The sequence below is a fragment of the Chiloscyllium plagiosum genome, unplaced genomic scaffold, assembly GCF_037043375.1.
Source record: "Chiloscyllium plagiosum isolate Xiang-an unplaced genomic scaffold, Cpla_swu_hap1 HiC_scaffold_9, whole genome shotgun sequence".
Taxonomy (NCBI): domain Eukaryota; kingdom Metazoa; phylum Chordata; class Chondrichthyes; order Orectolobiformes; family Hemiscylliidae; genus Chiloscyllium; species Chiloscyllium plagiosum.
Window position 1 is genome coordinate 35697590 of NW_028270147.1, and position 18429 is coordinate 35716018.

General features: G+C 38.0%; 1 protein-coding gene across 1 annotated transcript in view; it reads left to right on the top strand.

Moving 5' to 3' along the window:
• The window catches only part of LOC122554277 (uncharacterized), a 260968-nt gene that overhangs the window by 209984 nt on the left and 32555 nt on the right, over positions 1-18429 (top strand). Inside the window, exon 24 of the mRNA XM_087990318.1 lies at positions 9895-9977. Within this exon, the coding sequence (XP_087846444.1) occupies positions 9895-9977 (83 nt within the window). The remainder of the gene's footprint in view (positions 1-9894; positions 9978-18429) is intronic.

Here is an 18429-nt window from a genome sequence, read left to right on the forward strand (position 1 = left end):
TCCAAGTTTGTTCATCATGCAAACTTTGATTGGAAAGTTAGTTTTGATGACAATGCAAAGAGACAGGTAAGGGATTTAGACAAGTTAAATAAATCAACAAGAACATGGCCAATGGAATATAATGTGAAGAAACATGAAGCTATCCATTTTGCTAGAAAAAATAGAAAGATAGAATATTTTAAAAGCTGAGTGACTGAGAAATACAGGTGAGCGGAATCAGGTAGATCTTGTACTCAGTTCGTAAAAAATGTGCTGGTGCTGTATACTATTAGGAAAGCAAATTATATGTTAGCCTCTATGACAAAATAATTTGTGTACAAAATTAAAGAATGTTAAACTTCTGACAGCTGGTTGGTGAATGATATCACCAGAAGTCAAAAGTGGAAGTTTATGGTGGATATCAAGGGCTTGAAACAATAGAAATCCTAGAGGAGTGTCAGATGTGTCCAGGGTTACTTAAAAATGCAATTACGAGAGTGAAAAGGGGCATGGCAAAAACACTAGTGGGTAAAATAAATGAAAATCTAAAGTCATTTTTAAGTATATTAAAGGAAAGAGTATAACCAGGGAAAGAATGCGGCTCCATTAGGGATAAAGAGGCAATGTATCTGTGGAACCCAAAGATTTCGATGAGGTTTTAAATGATTACTTTGTATCTGTCTTCATCGTTGAGAAGAACGAAGTAGATATAGTAATCCTAGAGGGCGATTGTGATAAACTTAAACAAATTAGCATTGAGAAGAGGGAGGTATTAGTCATTTTAACAGGTTGGTTGCATCCAAGGCCCAGATGCCATGCATCCTATAGGTTACTGTAGAAGGCAAGGAAGGAGATTGACATAAATGTTCAAATCCTCTCTGGACTCTAGAAATATGCTAAGTGATTAGAAGACAACTAATGTGGTACCATTGTTCAAGAAGAGTGGTAGTAATAAACCAGGCAACTACAGGCCTGTGAGCCTAACATCAGAAATAGGAAAGCTTATGGAAAAGATTTCTGATGAACGGAATTTATTCCACTTGGAGAGACAACATTACTTGAGAATAATCAGTATGGCTTCTTCAGAGGAAGATCATGTCTGTCAAATTTGATTGCGTTTTCTTGAGGGGTGACTTGATGTGTGGATGAAAGTACCACAGCTGATGTGGTCCACTTGGACTTTGATAAGTGTTTTACAAAGTGTTGCATGAGAGACTAGGTAAGATCCAGGACAAATTGGCAAATTGAATCCAAAATTGGCTGAGTGATAGGAGGGTGAGGGTGCTGGATGAAAGTTCTTTTTGCCATTGGAAACCTGTGCTGAGTGACAGACTACAGGGTTCAAGGCTGTCCTTGCTGTTTGTTTTGTTAAGGGGATGAGTTAGCTCAGTTAACTGGATGGTCAGTTTGTGATGTAGAATAATACCAAAAGCATGAGTTCAATTCCCACTCTGGCTAATGTTACCAATGAAGGATTCCTCCTTCTCAACCTCTCCCCTCACATGAGGTATGGTAACTGTCAGCTTAAACCACCACCAGTCATATCTCTGATGAGAGAAGAGCACTATGATGTGTTTACCTTTACCTTGCATTAATGATTTGGACACAAAAATAGGAGGTTTTATTAGTAAGTTGGCAGATGATACAAAAATTGGTCATGTGGTAAATAGTGAGGAGGAAAGCTTTAGACAGCAAGAAGATATAGACAGGCTGGTCAGATGGCAAAACAATGGCAGGTGGATTTTAATCCTGAAAAGTGAGAGGAGATGCATTTAGAAATGCTAACAAAGCAAGAGAGTGTGCAATGAATGGTAGGACCCTAGATAATACTGAAGATCAGCATGACCTTGGTAAGTATATACATAGATCCTTGAAGGCAACAGGACAGATGGATAGGGTGGTTAACAGGGCAAATGGGATACTTGCCTTTATTAGTCGCGGTATAGAATACATGAGTTAGGAAGTTATTATGGAGCTGCATAAGACATTGATTTGACCACAGCTGCAGTAATGTGTGCAGTTTTGGCCACTTCATTTTCGATAGGTCATGATTGCTGTCAAGCAGGTGCAGAGGAGATTCACCAGGATGCTACCTGAGATGGAGCATTTCAGCTATGAAGAAAGACTACATAAGTTAGTGTTGTTCTCTTTGGATCAGAGCTGTTGAGGGGGAGCCTAACTGACGTGTACAAGATTATGTACAACATAAGTAGGAATGATAAAAAACAGAAAAAACTGAATGTGGAAATCTGAAACAAAACCAGAAATAGGTGGGGGTCTGGCAGCATCTGTGAAGAGTAAGCAGAGTTAACTTTTTGTGACCAGAGACACGTCATCAGAATCCAAGTTCTTCAGTTGTGAAGAAGAGTCACTGGACCAAAAATGTAAACTCTGCTCTCTCTCTCTCTTTCCACAGATGCTGCCAGACCTACTGAGTTTCTCCAGAAATTTCTGTACTTGTTGAAAGGAATAAATCTCTCCCCTTAGTGGAGGGGTCAGTTACTAGGAAGTATAGATTTAAGATAAGAGGGAGGAGGTTTAAAGGAGGTTTAAGGAGAACTTCTTTCACCTAGAGGGTGGTGGGTATCTGGAACTCACTGCCTGAAATGGTGTTAGAGGTGAGAACCATTACAATATTTAAGAATTATTTAGATGAATACTTGAAATATAATAGCATACAAGGCTATGGACCAAGTAGTGAATATGGGACTTGTGCCGATGCTGACACTTTAAAAGGTTATTTTGTCCTATTTTTATTTGAAGAGAAGTTGTAAGGCAGAAGTGTTACACTGGCTACTGAGACAATTTGTGTGAACAACCTATGAGGCCTTTTTTTTAAACAGCTTGAATGGGCATCAACAGCTCTCACAGATCCAGATTTCTGGGTTTTGTTTTTCCCAGTAGCATCAGAGGTTATTGGGATCTCAAAAGACTTGGAGGCTTCAGTAATGTCTCCTGCTGCTACACTCTCTGCATTTTCTCTTGATCTTTTTCCACCTGGATTAGTTTGGAAACATGTTGTGGAACTTGAAAGGGTTCAGAAAAGATTTACAAGGATGTTGCCAGGGTTGGAGGATTTGAGCTATAGGGAGAGGTTGAATAGGCTGGGGCTGTTTTCCCTGGAGTGTCGGAGGCTGAGGGGTGACCTTACAGAGGTTTATAAAATCATAAGGGGCATAGATAAGATAAATAGACAAAGTCTTTTCCCTGGGGTGGGGGAATTCAGAATTAGAGGACATAGATTTGGGGTGAGAGGGGAAAGATGTACAAGAGACCTAAGGGGCAACTTTTTCACGCAGAGGGTGGTACGAGCATGAAATGAGCTGCCAGAGGAAGTGGTGGAGGCTGATACAAATGCAACATTTGAAAGGCACGTGGATGGGTATATGAATAGGAAGGGTTTGGAGGGATATGGGCCAGTGCTGGCAGGTGGGACTAGATTGGGTTGGAATATCTGGTCGACATGGACAAGTTGGACCGAAGGGTTTGTTTCCGCGTTGTACATCTCTATGACTCTAAGACTCTATGAGAATCTGTGGGAATCTGTGTCTGAATTTTCCTTTTCGCCAAGGGGTTTGTTTATGGTCGTCACTATATTGGTACAGTTAATTAGTATCTATTATTATCCAGTATCTATTATTTGGCTATGTTTTCCAATAGTAAAGTTATTCTACGTTCCTCTTTCTTTTGTTTGTATTTTAACTATAGTGTTTAAATAAATTGTGCTTTGCTTAACATCGAGTAGTTTGACCAGTCACATCACATCTGGAATAGGGCACTTTACATCTGCCTTTAAAAGTTAGGTCTAGGCTACCTTCCTAAAATATTTTGAAGGGATCTGGTCTGGTCCACAACAGACTGGAGCAGATGTCCAGTCTTGTCAATTATTGTGTTAGGGAGAAATTGAGGTCTGCAGCTGCTGGAGAGCAGAGTTGAGAGAGGGCTGCTGGAAAAGCACAGCAGGTCATGCAGCATCAGAGGAGCAGAATAATCGATGTTTTGGGCAAGAGATCTTAATCAGGAAGGTTCCATGGCATCCATGGTAAGTTCCACACTAATGCACACTTCACTATACTATATAAATTAGAGCAACACTTGCAATCCATTCATGGTGAATAGGCTCTGGGATGTCATCACCCATGGTTAAATGGGAAAGTGGACTCGATGGGCCAAGTGGCCTTATTTCCACTCCTATGTCTTATGGTATTTAATCTATTAGTATCTGTATGTAGGTAAGTATGATTTATGGCAATCTTTACTAGAAATGAAATTATTAAAGGTTAAATGTGTAATTGCTACATCTTTCATTATCTGTACGTTTTCTGTTTTTCACCATCTTCTCAGTCACACCTACAACGATTCACAACAACTTATAGGAAAACTTTATTGAAAGAATGGGTTTCTATGGCAAAAGGAGGGAAAAAAATTAGAGATGGAACCATGAACCTCTATAGTAACAAATGATTTTACAGAACCAAAAATGGTGAGGTTTATTGTCTGGTTGTTTCATGACCTGTGTGCTTCTAAAGTTTAACTTATTCATTTTGAATTGGGAGGCCCGAGTGGAACATGGAGCAGCTACTGAATTGATCTGAAAGTTCTTCAACTTGAAGCTCAAATGCAATATTTTTATTCCTTATTGAAGAGAATCAATTGTCCTGTAAAGTTAGTGACATCTCCAATCACGTCTACTCCTGGTACTGCTGAAATTTACAAGTGTCTTCAATAATTATTTCTGTGCATGTCACATATGCTCCAAAACAACGTTCAAAGTTGCCAATATAGCAAATTTGAAACTCGCTGAGCTACATTAGAAACTGCTCTAAAATGAAAACATTGAATCTAAGAAAATTTACTTATGTAGCATCCACACTTCTATTATTCTACTCTTAATTCTTTCTACTTGTACCAATGAAAATTAAGTGATCCATTTTCAGTATTAATGTTTACCAGGGAAAGCACATGTTACACATTTCTATTTGTATTTCATATTCATTCTCACACTTCATTATTCCCTTCTTTGTGTCAATTATTTGGCCTAATAAATGACATCTTCCAAAAGCCTTGCTCAATGCCTTGTCTGGAATCAAAACGCAATAGAGACCTGCATCACACTGTGTGGTAGAATTACATTTAACATATTTTATAGGAATTTATAATAACTGGACTTTAATGCTGTCAGATATTTCTATTCAGAAATAGTAATATTTCCAACAAGAATGGAAGCTATGTAGAGCACTTAACTGGAACATTTTAATCCATAAGGCGAGATCAGTTGGGAATAGATGGGTGAGGAAGATTTTTCAATTTTCAGTCAGGGTCACAATGTGGTTCCAACAACTTACTTTCAGTTTTAGTAGAAGCGTATTTAAATATTAATAAGGAACCTATGTGATGTAGTAAGGGATTTAATTGCTACAGGCAGGCAGGCAGTTATAAATGCAATTACTATCCTTAAAATAATCAATGGGGTATTTTCAAATTGCATTTAACTCCATTCAAAATGTAACATGTGCAGTACAGGTTTACTGGACTTTGAGAAATTGACAGGAAAACAAAGGCAAGTTTGAGCAGCAGTTTAAGTGGCATTTAAACTTTTCATTGTGCTAATTGAATAAAGCCTTATTTATTGCAGCTGCTGCCTCAGTATGCACTGATGAAAGTTTTGCAGATTTTTTTTCAACAATAAGGGCTTTGAAACTGACAAGATCAGGATGGGTGGCACATTAGACGTGTTCAACCAAATGTCAGTGGAGGAAGACCAGCACCATTCATGGCAAGTCTTTGAAGCAAACAGAACAGAGGAACATTTAGATTTTGCAACATTTAAAACAGCTTTAAGTTAATAAGAATAGTCACTTGAAGAAGTAATAGCAGGAGAAATAATATTGTCATCAAGATTGAATGTTAGAGACTGGTCAAATAACACACAGGATTAGAAATCTTTGAAGAAAAATGTTCCCGGATACAGAATTGCTTTAGCTTAAATGCTAAATACCAAACTGATTAAGTAAATATACTTTTGTATTCAGTAGGTCCAACAGCTGATGACATCAGCAATTGGTAAATACAAACGAAGGCATAGTTACTTTTCAAGAAATGAAAACAGTGTTTGATAATTACTTTCAATCTGAGATCATATAAAACATTGAAAGAGCAAGATTTACCAAAAGAGGTTAGCATCTATATAATTTCATTGATGACTCTTTAACAAACTTTAACTGTGGAGCTTTGAAAGCAGAATTCAGAAGAAACAGTCTTGGTATTGTTGATGAGTCAGTGTCAGAATTTTTACAGTCCAAAAAGAATTTGATTTTAAAGAAAGCTGTTCAAATTGTGCTGGATGGAGAAACCAGGAAGAATCACAGACAAATCCTGAGAGAAGCAGAAAACTGAGAAGACAGGAGACCAACAGAATCTGTCCACTTTATCAGATGCAAACACTCTTCAGACACACATTACAAGCCAACACAAGCAGTGGGCCCAATAGCAAAGAGTCAGCACTGTGTGACAAAAAAGTCTCATTGCCACAAACAGTGCTTCAGCTAAATAATGCAACATCAGTGAAACTGTTAGTCACTTTCAAAAGATGGGCAGACATAAAAGATGGTTTCAGAGCTGCAAAAACCTAATACTTAACCATTTAAAGAGATTAATGTTGTAGAACTCTCTCCTGTGGAAAATATGCCAATCAGCCAATATAAAAACACCAAAATTAGCCAATATACCTACGTTAGAAAAAGTAGCTATGGCATTCCTTGGGTACATCCGTGCTCTAACTGATTTAAATTTGACAGAACTGCTGTAGATTAATGTAAATTTCATTAACTTTAAGCTTGGTACAGATATGAATGTCACTATCCTATCAGACAAATACTACGGCTTGAAGAAGCAGCAATTAGAGCTTACATACATGAAACAACCTGGCACAGGTGGAATATCTCTCAAGAGAAAAAAGGTCTGCTCCAGATACAACAGCAATACAATGAGCAAAGGGGAGTAGAAAATGTTAATTCACAATCAATACTTCTCATTTTCAAGTCCAATTCAGCGTTTGACCTCAACATCCTAAAGATAGCACAAGAAACATTCAATACATATGTCTGTTAGATAAGTTGTTGATTCATCTCTATCATTCTCCTTATTAATGATAGTCCCCTAGGTTCAGTATCAATATCCAACTGGGAAGCATTTGGAAAGAAAAACAGAAATTGCTGGAAAAGCAGGTCTGGCAGCATCTGTGGGGAGAAATCAGATTTAACGTTTTGGATCGAGTGACCCTTCCTCAGAAAAGCTTGCCACTCCCCCTTTCTCCCATCCTAGAGTCTCCACTGCTGTCCTCCATAAGTGAAAAACCATTTAACTTTGCAGTTGGACCCATCAAAATATGACTGTTTGCATTGGTGTGTTGCTGTAGGTGCTTTGGCAGTGAGTCATCAGAAGGAATTCCTGAGATATTTGTTGTGTGTGTGAAAAACCTGGGGGACAAAGGAAAGAGATATGATTTAGTCATGGGAAAATCACAATCTTGGCATCATACTACTCAATTCTCTCATTGGCTATGTATTGATGTAGTGAAGTCAGCATTTGCAATTTATGAAAAACATGGAAGTGCAGAAAATGTACTTTGTAATTCTATCAACAGCTAACTGGTAGCTCCTAATCTCCATCTCTGGCTGAAAGAGGAGCAGATGTTTTACTTTCTCCAAGGTCTCCTCCTCCCCACCAGTAATCATACGTGGTGGTTCACATCAAGTTCTTTCTTTCTCTCTCTTCCCTTTTATGCTTTATCTCCAACAGGAGATAATAGAACAGATCAGTAAATGATTGAAGGTCAGGTATGCACTCAATGAATGCAGTGCATTATGTGATCATGACTCAGAGGCAGCAGCATCAAATTTCCTCAGGGTTATGGGTGAGTCACAATGGTAAGTGGGTACATGGGGCGATAATGAAGTATATAAATATTCACAAAGTAACTGATCATTTTTCCTGGGGGAGTCTGGAAGTTATAAATGATGCTTAGCAATGCAAGCATGAGAGCAAGTGACTATGATTGTAATACACGTTTAATATTTTTTATTCATTCATGGGATGTAGGTGTTGTTGTCTAGGCCAGTAATTATTACCCAATTCTAATTGCCCAGAGAGCAGTGGAGCATCAACCACATTGCTGTGGTTCTGGAGGCCAGATCAGGTAAGGACACCAGAATCCCTTCCCTAAAAAACATCAGTAAACCAGATGGCTTTTTAAAACAATTGATAGCTGTTCCATGTTTGCCTTTAGATTGGCATTTTATTTCAGATTTTCATTATTCACTATCCCACCACAACCCCATTGATATGCATTAATGAGATATGTCATTATACCTTGACAAGTCTAATAAGGTTATTAAGCTTTTTCAGACACTGAGTTGTTATGCACAGAGCATTTGCATTGGTTAATGCACTGGATTCTTCCTTTGACAACTGCTAAGCAAGATTCCTTGGGATGCTGCAAGACTCTGTACCAAAATGATCTTCTGTAGTAACCCATCCAGCATCAATTGAATAGGCACTTCACTAACTTGTAACTAACTTCACTAATATGTAACTCTCAACCGAATCCAAATTTTGGTATAATAAATCTTCCCATTCTATTCCCAATAAATAAGTTTCTATTCACTGACAGTCCAGTTGGGTGGAGCTCATCTTGACTTATTCAAGTAAATTAGCTACAGCAGGAATTCACACTTTACCTTAGATAGTGATCAAATACAGACCACTTCTGTTACTACTCAGGATTCTTCATGAACAGGTATTACGTGAATCAGACCTATTTTCTGACATTCCTGATGAAAGGCTTATGCCCGAAACATTGATTCTCCTGCTCCTCAAATGCTGCCTAACCTGCTGTGCTTTTCCAGCACCTCGCTCTTTGACTATTTTCTGCATGGGTACCATTGATGTTTGAGGAATATTGATGAAGAATTTTACTTCTGGAGATTCAACAGACAAAATCCACAATAATTAGATTATATATGGTTTGTAGAAGGGAATGACTGATTAACTTATTTTATTCCTTGTTTCCATACAGTTTAATACAAACATAAAAACCAAGAGAACTACAGATGCTGTAAATCAGAAATAAAAACAGAAATTGCTGGAAAAGCTCAGCAGATCTGGCAGCATCTATAAAAATAAATCAGAGTTAATGTTTTGGGTCCAGTGACACAGCTGGGTGGCACGGTGCTCAGTGGTTAGCACTGCTGCCTAACAGCGCCAGGGATCTGGGTTCTATTCCCACCTTGGATGATTGTCTGTGTGTCTCCTTGTGTCTGCTTGTGTTTCCTCCCACAATCCAAAGATGTGCAGGTCAGGTAACTTGGCCACGCTAAATTGCCCATTGTGTTAGGTGCATTAATCAGGGATAAATATAGGGTAGGGGAATGGGTCTGGGTGGGTCGGTGTGGACTTGCTGGGCCAAGGGCCTGTTTCCATACTGTAGGGAATCTAATCCTTGTTTTTGTTAATACAAACATAGCTCATTTTGAAAGAACTATTTTTGTTGAAATGTGATAATATGTGTAAAAGCCTGAACTGGTTGAACATTTCTGCATTTTGCATGAGCAGAGGACAAACCAAAATTATATTATCTGATCAATTTGTTCAGAGATGTCATCTGGAGCAGTTGGGACTTGAACCTAGACCTCCAGACTCAGAGGTAGAGACACTATGACTTCACAGCAAAAGCCATAAAATCAAAATTGTATCATATTCTTTTTGCATTTCTAAAAAGTGTATCAATTCAATAATGTACTGTTTTCACTGTGTGTAAACTACATGTAGAATCAATTCTCAGACTGAGAGAGGACAGACAGGAATATTTGTATGTGTGAGAATGTGTGCATTTAATCAGCTTAATTTTATTTTTAGATTGTGCCAACTGCAACTTCTAATTTAACAGAAATTTCTGGGACATCTAAAGAACAAAAAGAACAGGCTAAAAATAAAGAAAGGTACAGTGATGGTGAATTCTTATAAAAACCAAAAAAACTGTAGATGCTGTAAATCAGAAACAAAAATAGGGATTGCTGGAAAAGCTCAGCAGGTCGGGGTTCTGAGGAAAAGTCCCTGAACCTGAAACGTTAACTCTGATTTTTCTCCTCAGATGCAGCCAGAACTGCTGAGTTTTTCCAGCAATCTGTATTTTAGTTGGTGAATTCTTCTGGTAAGCTTGACTATGTGAATGAAAACTGTCCTCAGCTCAAAGATTTGAATCAACTAGAGTAGAGAATTTTGAGACTAATTTGCTAACACAGCAGGGTTATATTTTTTTATTTAACTTATTTTCCTTATCAACTTGTTCAGCAATGTTATTATGCACCTTTGGAACAGGTGGTGCATGAACCCAGGACTCCCAGGCCAGGAGTAGGGACATACCAATATGCGACAAGAGGGTCCTCACAACAGGATTATAATATTCTCAGAAATAATAAATTGCAAAATTTATTTTCTGTTTCCTTAGTTGCCAATTTTCTCCCTGTTATTGCCCTGTCGTCCCTCCTGTCCTTGGCTCTGGCTGCACAATGAGCAACATTTTGCCAAATTGATGACTGTACACATGTAGGTCTTATTAATGTGATGTGATGTTTTGCTTTTAACCCTTATTTAGAACTAATTTAGAGCAGAAATATTTCCCTGATAACTTCTGTCCATTGGGTTCAAGCTAATCAGTCAAGTGCTGAGTCTTGAGTCTTGAGACACAATTCACATCACCATTCCAACAGGGAAGAAGCTGCCTGAAAATGTTACCTTTCTCAGAATAGCCTGCTTAAGTTTAATAAGCTTTAGCTACATTATAGAGATTGCAGATATTTCAAGGGTCTGGGATTTCTTTCTCCAGGATATACGGCCCACCCAAGAAGTATATGAAAGTAGGGGTTCAATTGTTAGAGAAATAAATATAATTCGACAACTTACTGTTACAATTTTAGATTAGATCATCTACAGTGAGGAAACAGGTCATTTGGCCCAACAAGTCTACACTGAGCCTCCGAAGTGTAACTCACCCAGACCCATTCCCTCTGACTAATGCAATTAACACTATAGGCAATTTAGCATGGTCAGTTCACCTAACCTGCATATCTTTGGATTGCGGGAGGAAAGCCATGCAGACACAGGGAGAATATGCAAACTCCACCCAGACAGTCACCTGAGACAAGACTCAAATCCAGGTCCCTGGCACCGTGAGGCAACAGTGCTAACCACTGAGCCAGCATGCTACCCCAACAGCCTCAAGTCACGGGTGGGACCTAAAACCACAATCCCTAGCTTTGGAAGGCAAAGTCTCATGCATTCGGCCACTGGGGCTGCCCAGTGAAATTATCAGACAATAAACTTTAAAAGAATAAGTAAACTGCTATACAAAATCTATCAAAAAATGTCATACAAAATATAATAGAATTCAGTTTGATCTTATGTATGACTATTCAAGAATATCTAAAATTAAAATATCCAATAACATTCAATATAAACTTATATCTTAAAGCTTCAAGTGAGTAAGATATTTTCTCTTAATGGGAGAAAATGTCCTTTCAGAAGGATTGTCCAATGCATCATAATATTTCTGAAATTACAGTGAAAGGATTTGTTTTCTATGTTGTTTAGATGCTTCCTGCTTCTCACAGATGAGTGTTAACCCTCGATGTATATTCCTCTTATTTTCATGCGCTACCGTATCAATTAATATTATTCCTCCATTATTCGGTGAAGATTCCTTCATGAAGTTTTGAGCTTCCACCTAATTAATTTGTTTCTGATATTTTTGTCTCTCATGAGATTTATTTCAACTCTGCCATATCTTTTCAATCTTAAAGGAATCTGGTACATATTTATCAATAAAAAGGGATGTTTCATTTCTCTGTCTATGAGTATTTTAGGATCTTGATATCTAATTACCTTTGCCATCTCCCATCAGTCAGATGCTTCAGGTATTTCAATCTCTCTCTCTTCTGTAATTAATGTCTTATTTTCATGAAAAAAATACAAAGAATTGTGTGTGAATGCTGGAAATCCGACTGGATGCAAAACGTTAACTCTGTTTTTCTCTCCATTGATGCTGCCAGACCTGAAGAGTTTCTCCAGCAATTGCTGCTTTTGTATCTTAATTTTGCATGCCTAGGTGTGATGGTGCCATGTTTCTTTCCAGGCCTTATTTCCAGTGACTAATTACTGCTTAAACCTCTTCGTTGTCTGTGTTGAATGTTATTCTATTATCTTAGGCATATATGTCATCTCCATGTCCCCCTCTAGGCATATCCAGATTTTCAAGTGGTTCTTTGTGGGGTTTTCCTGATAGTTGTGATGGAATCTTTAATGATTAATTTCTGGTTTTACATAACTCATTATTTTTAAATGTTTTAAACATCTATATATCTAATTATTTATACTTATTTCACAATCAATGTTATATTTCTAACCAGATTTTGTTACAAATGAACCTTTGATTTGCTACATACACTGGCCCCTTGTTGTGGAGTTGTTAATAGGACAGCTGACATGACAAAGCTAACTGATATTCCATGGTCAGAACTTTTCCCTACTTTGTCTGACAGCATTGTTGCTGTTGGGTGGTGTCCAGACAGTTGGGCATTTTGTTAACACATGAACATCTTGTTCTAATTTCCTAATAAATGGACATACAAAACATCAAGTTTAAAGAATGTCAACCATGATAGTGGCTGATTTGAAGTTCCAGATCAGTAATTTGTATTAATAATATTTAAATTATTCATGATTGTTTTCACTTCATTTCTTTGTAATCCGGTTGGCACTTAGCTTCTTGTGAGCCCCTGTAGCAATTCTTTGAGCACATACTGCCCCTTCGCACTATTACCGGCACCAGTTTCTAACGGAATTCATAGTGTTTAAAAAATTAAGAGGACTTTTAGCTGATCAAGCTGCACAAACGTTTCTCTGTCCTCCTCCACTAGGATCTGCATACTCACATCAGCCCACGCTTTGATAGATTACTTCATGTAGATTTTTATATTCCCCAAAGATCAAAATACCATATGAGCATTGCAGCATATGAATTAGAGGCAAAAGTAGACCATTCAGTCCCTTAAGTCTCTTTTTGCCATTCAGTAGGATCATGGTTCATCTCGTTCTGCTTCACTTCAACATTCCCATCTACTTCCGATAACCTTTAATTCCATTGCCTATTGAAAATTTATCTACCTCCACCTTATATATAGACAATGACCTCACCATAACCACTTTTTGTAGCGGAGGGTTCCAAAGTCTGAAAAACAAAAATATTGTCATCTCTGTTCTAGAAGGACAACCCAAAGGCATTTCATGAGGTGCATTAGGCTGCTTAATAAGATAGGAGCTCATGATGTTGAAAATAGTATATTGGTATGGATAGAAGATTGGCTAACCAATACAAAACAGAGATTTAGAATAAGGAGGGAGTTTTCAAGATGGCAACCTGTAACTAGTGGAGTGCTGCAGGGATCAGTGCTGGGACCACAATTATTTTCTGTGTTAACAACTTGAGGAAAGTGAATATACTAAAGTCAGATTTGCAGATGACACAAAAATTGATGGGTAGGCAAGTATGACTCAAAGAGTCTGCTGAAGGATTTAAGTAGATTATTTATGTGGACAAAACTTAACAGTTGGAATATAATATGGGGAAATATGCACTTTGGTTTGAAGAATACAAAAGCTGAATATTATTTAAATTGGCAAAGACTGCAGGAAGCTACAAAACAGAGTGGTTAGGAAGTCTTCATCCATGAATCATATTGTAGAGATTGCAGATATTTGAAGGGTCTGGGATTTCTTTCTCTAGGATATACAGCCCACTCAAGGAGTATATGAGAGTAGGGATTCATTTCAAGTGTTATACGGGAAAAATGAAACTAGACAACTTACTAATGTTACAATTTTATTGATTGAAATTATCAAGCAATAAACTTTAAAGAATAAATAAACTGCTATGCTAAAACCTATCAAAAATGTCATACAAATGTAATGGAATTCAAATTGATCTTATGCATAACCATTCAAGAATATCTAGAACTAAAATATCCAACAATATTTAAACTTACATCTTCAAGTAAGTTCAGCAGATAATTGGGAAAGCATGTAGAATTTGGTTTTTATTTCAAAAGAATGAAGTATGAAAATAGGGAGGTCTTACCAAAACTATATAAGGCACTAATTAGACCACAGCTAGAATACTGTGAATAGTTATGGGTCTCAAGGAATAATACACTAGCATTGGAGGCAACCCAGAGAAGGTTCAATGTGCTGTTACCATTTATGGAGCAATTTTTTAGTGAAGAGAGGTTGAGTATGTTAGGCCTGAACTGGTTGCAATTTGGAATAGACAGATGCAACCTTATTAAAACATACAAAATTCTTCGGGGTCTTGGAAAATGGTTGTTTCCCCTTGTGGGAAAGTCATAGAATCATAGAGTCATAGAGATGTACAGCACAAAAACAGATCCTTTGATCCAACTCGTCCATGCCAACCAGATGTCCTAACCTAATCTCATCCCATTTGTCAGCACTTGGCCCATATCCCTCTATACCCTTCCTATTCATATACCCATCCAGATGGCTTTTAAATGCTGCAATTGTACCAGCTTCCACCACTTCCTCTGGCAGCTCATTCCAAATATGCACCACTCTCTGTGTGAAAATGTTGCCCCTGAGATCCCTTTTATATCTTTCCCCTCTCACCCTAAACTTATACCCTCTGGTTCTGAACTCCCACACCCCAGGGAAAAGACTTTGTCTACGATGAAGAGCTTTTTCCCGAAATGTCCGTCGGATTTTCCTGCTCCTCGGATGCTGCCTGAACTGCTGTGCTTTTCCAGCACCACTCTACTCCAGAGTCTGGTTTCCAGCATCTGCAGTCATTGTTTTTACCACTTTGTCTATCTATTCTATCCATTCCCCTCATGATTTTATAAGCCTCTGTAACATCACCCCTCAGCCTTTGACGCTCCAGGGAAAACAGTCCCAGCCTGTTCAATCTCTCCTTATAGCTCAAATCCTCCAACCCTGGCAATATCTTTGAAAACCTTTTCTGAACCCTTTCAAGTTTAACAACATCCTTCCGATAGGAAGGAGACCAGAATTGAACATTTAGGACCAGGCAGCATGACCTCAGAATAAGCATTCACCTATTTAAGACAGAGAAGTTTATAAAATAATGAGGGGTGTAAATAGGGTTAATGGTAGTTCTTTTTTTTCCTTAGGATGGGGAATTGCAAGGCTGGGGGCACATTTTTAAAGTGAGAGGAGAGAGATTTAAAAAGACACAAGGGACAAGTTTTTTTACATAGATGGTGGCTCACATGTGAAATGAACTTCCTGAGGAAGTGGTGGATGTGGGTACAATTACAACACTTAAAATACATTTGGATAAGTGCATGAATAAAAAAGATTTGGAAGGATATGGGCCAGGAACGGGCAGATGGGACTAGTTTGGTTTGATGTTATGTTTGGCATGGACTGGTTGGACCAAAAGATCTGTTTCAATGCTGTATGATTCTATGACTCTATTACTATGAATTATTTTAGAAGGTAGTGAATCTGTGTAATTCTTTACCACAGAGGGCTATTGAGGCTGGGTTGTTAAGTACATTCAAGACTGAGATAGACAGATTTTTAATCAGTGAGGGTATCAAGAGTTCAAGGGAAAAGGCATGAAAGTAGAGTTGAGCTTTATGAGATCAGCCATGATTTACTGAACAGACTTAGTGGTCTGAAGGATCTACTTCTGCTCCTATAGTCTTATCCTTCTGCATCTCAGAATTCTGCAGTTGTTCTCCATTTAGATAACATTCTTTCTGCAAAAGTGAACAGAGTAAGAAAAACAATTTTACAATTTCCACATTACATTCTATCTGCCATATTTTTCTCCACTTGCTAAACCGATCTATGCAGGTCTGCAACCTCCTGTCTACTTGACATCGTACCACCTATCATCGTGTCATTTGCAAATTTAGTTACCATGTTTTCACTTCCTTCATCTAAGTTATTGATACAAATTGGAAAAAGTGGAGGGCCCAGCACAGATCCCTGTGGGTGCCAGTCATCACATCTTGGCAATCAGAAAAAAAATTGGCATACTCTGTTTTTTGTCAACCAGCCCATCTTCTATTGTGCCAGTATGTTGGCCTGATGCATAAGCTTCTATATTGCAAGATAAACTTTTACCTGGAACCTTGTCGAATGCCTTTTGGAAATCTAAGTACTGTATGTCAATGGACTCCCATTATCTACAACACGTCATTTTTTCAGGGAATACTAATGAATTGGTTAGACATGATTACCTTTTTACAAAACCTTCTGGCGTTCCTGATTATATAGAAGTTTTCTAAATGGCCAGCTATACCCTTCTGAATGGTTGATGTTAACACCTTATCCATGACAGATGTCAAGCTTGCTGGCCTATAGTTTTCTATTTGTGCCTCCTTCCCTTCCTAAGTAGAGGATTTTCTATTTTCTACTTTCTAGTCCAGAGGGACCTTTCCAGAATCTTGTGAATTTTGGAAAATTAATGTCAATGTATCTACAACAAAATTAGGTATATTTTTTAAAACCCTAGAATGATTTCCATTAAACTCAGACATCTGATGGCCTGCAGCACACCTAGTTTGCTCAATATCACTTCCTCATTGACTGTAATTTCCCCAAGCTCTTCCCTTCCTTCCAATTCCTGAATTACAGGTCTTACTGAGAAATTTTGTATCCTCTGTAATGAAGATAGAAGCAAAATATTTCATCACTTTTTTTTATTACTAAATGTTCACTCCCTATTCTTATTTTCTAGAGGACCAACACTCCCTCTGTTTATTCTTTGCATTTTTAGATATTTTTTGATATTCTTGCTATCTGTTCCAATATTCTAAATAGCTTTCTCTCTCACTCTAGTTTTTCCACCTGATTAACCTTTCAGTCACTCTTTGCTGTTCTTTATGTTCTGATCAAGGATCTTTGTGCAATTACATTAAATTTTCTTAAGTTTGATATTTACCTTAACTTCATTCGCTGACCATGAATGCTGCATGCTTTCCTTGGAATTCTTATTTATAGTAGGAATACACTTATTCTGAGTAGTCTGGAATATCCATTTAAATAACTGCCATTGCTTCTCTGTTGATCTATCTTCTTGTAAATTTCTCCAGTTCTCATACCCATTCTCTCCGCTTTCAAACTGGATGTAAAATTTGATGCCACTTTGAGCATAATTTTGGATCCTTCCTTGGAAGAACCTTAATCAAAATAACCATACAATGCTTGATTTTATAGTTCTCATCCTTGCTTTCAAATCTCTCCATTTTGGTCCATCCAGATCCTTGTAATCTGTTCCAGTCCTACAATCCTCTGAGATATCTCCAAATCTAGTCTCTCAAACATCCCAAATTTTAATTGCTTCACCACTGGTGTCATCCCTTTAGCTACCTGTATCCCTACTTATATGTTACATTTTCTTTTTTTAATATACTCTTTAAATCTACCTGTTTGACCAACCTGTGGCTGTATGCTCTCATATCTTATTTTGAAGTTCAGAATCATGTTTTAGAACATAGAACAGTAGAGTACAAGAACAGGCCATTTAACTGCCTTGCCTGTATGAATGCCAAGCATGATGCCAAATGAAACTAATCCCTTCTTCCTGCCCTTGGTCCATTGTTCCTCCATTCCTTGCATATTCATGTGCTTATCTAAAAGTCCCTTAAATGCCCCTATTGTATCTGCCTCCAACACCACCCCGAGCAATGCGTTCCAGACTCCTACCACTCTCTGTGTAAAATAATTGCCCCTCACATCTCCTTTGAACTTTTCCCCTCTCATCTTAAATGCATACTCCCTAATATTAGACATCCTAACTCTGGAAAAAAGATTCTGACTGTCAACCCTATCTATGCATCTCATAACTTTATAAACTTCTATCAGGTCTCCCGTCAGCTTCCGTCGCTCAAGAGAAACAACCCAGATTTTTCTAACCTCTTCTTATACCTCATACCCTTGGTAAGCATCTTGGTAAACCCCTTCAGCACCCTCTCCAAAGCCTCCACATTCTTCCTGTAATGTGGTGACCAGAATTGACCACAATACTTTAAGTGTGGCCAAACCAATGTCTTACAAAACTGCAACATGATAACCTGACTCTTGTAATCAATTCCCTGACCAATAAAGGCAAGCATGCCATACACCTTCCTTACCACCCTATCTACTTGCATGGTCACTTTCAGGGAGCTATGAACTTGAACCCCGCAATCCTTCTGTACATCAATGCTGTTCAAAGCTTGTCATTAACTGTATACTTTTTATTAATATTTGATCTCCCAAAGTGCAGCACCTCACACCTACCTAGATTAAACTCTATCTGCCATTTCTCCGCCTATATCTACAATTGATCGACATCCCACTGCATTTTTT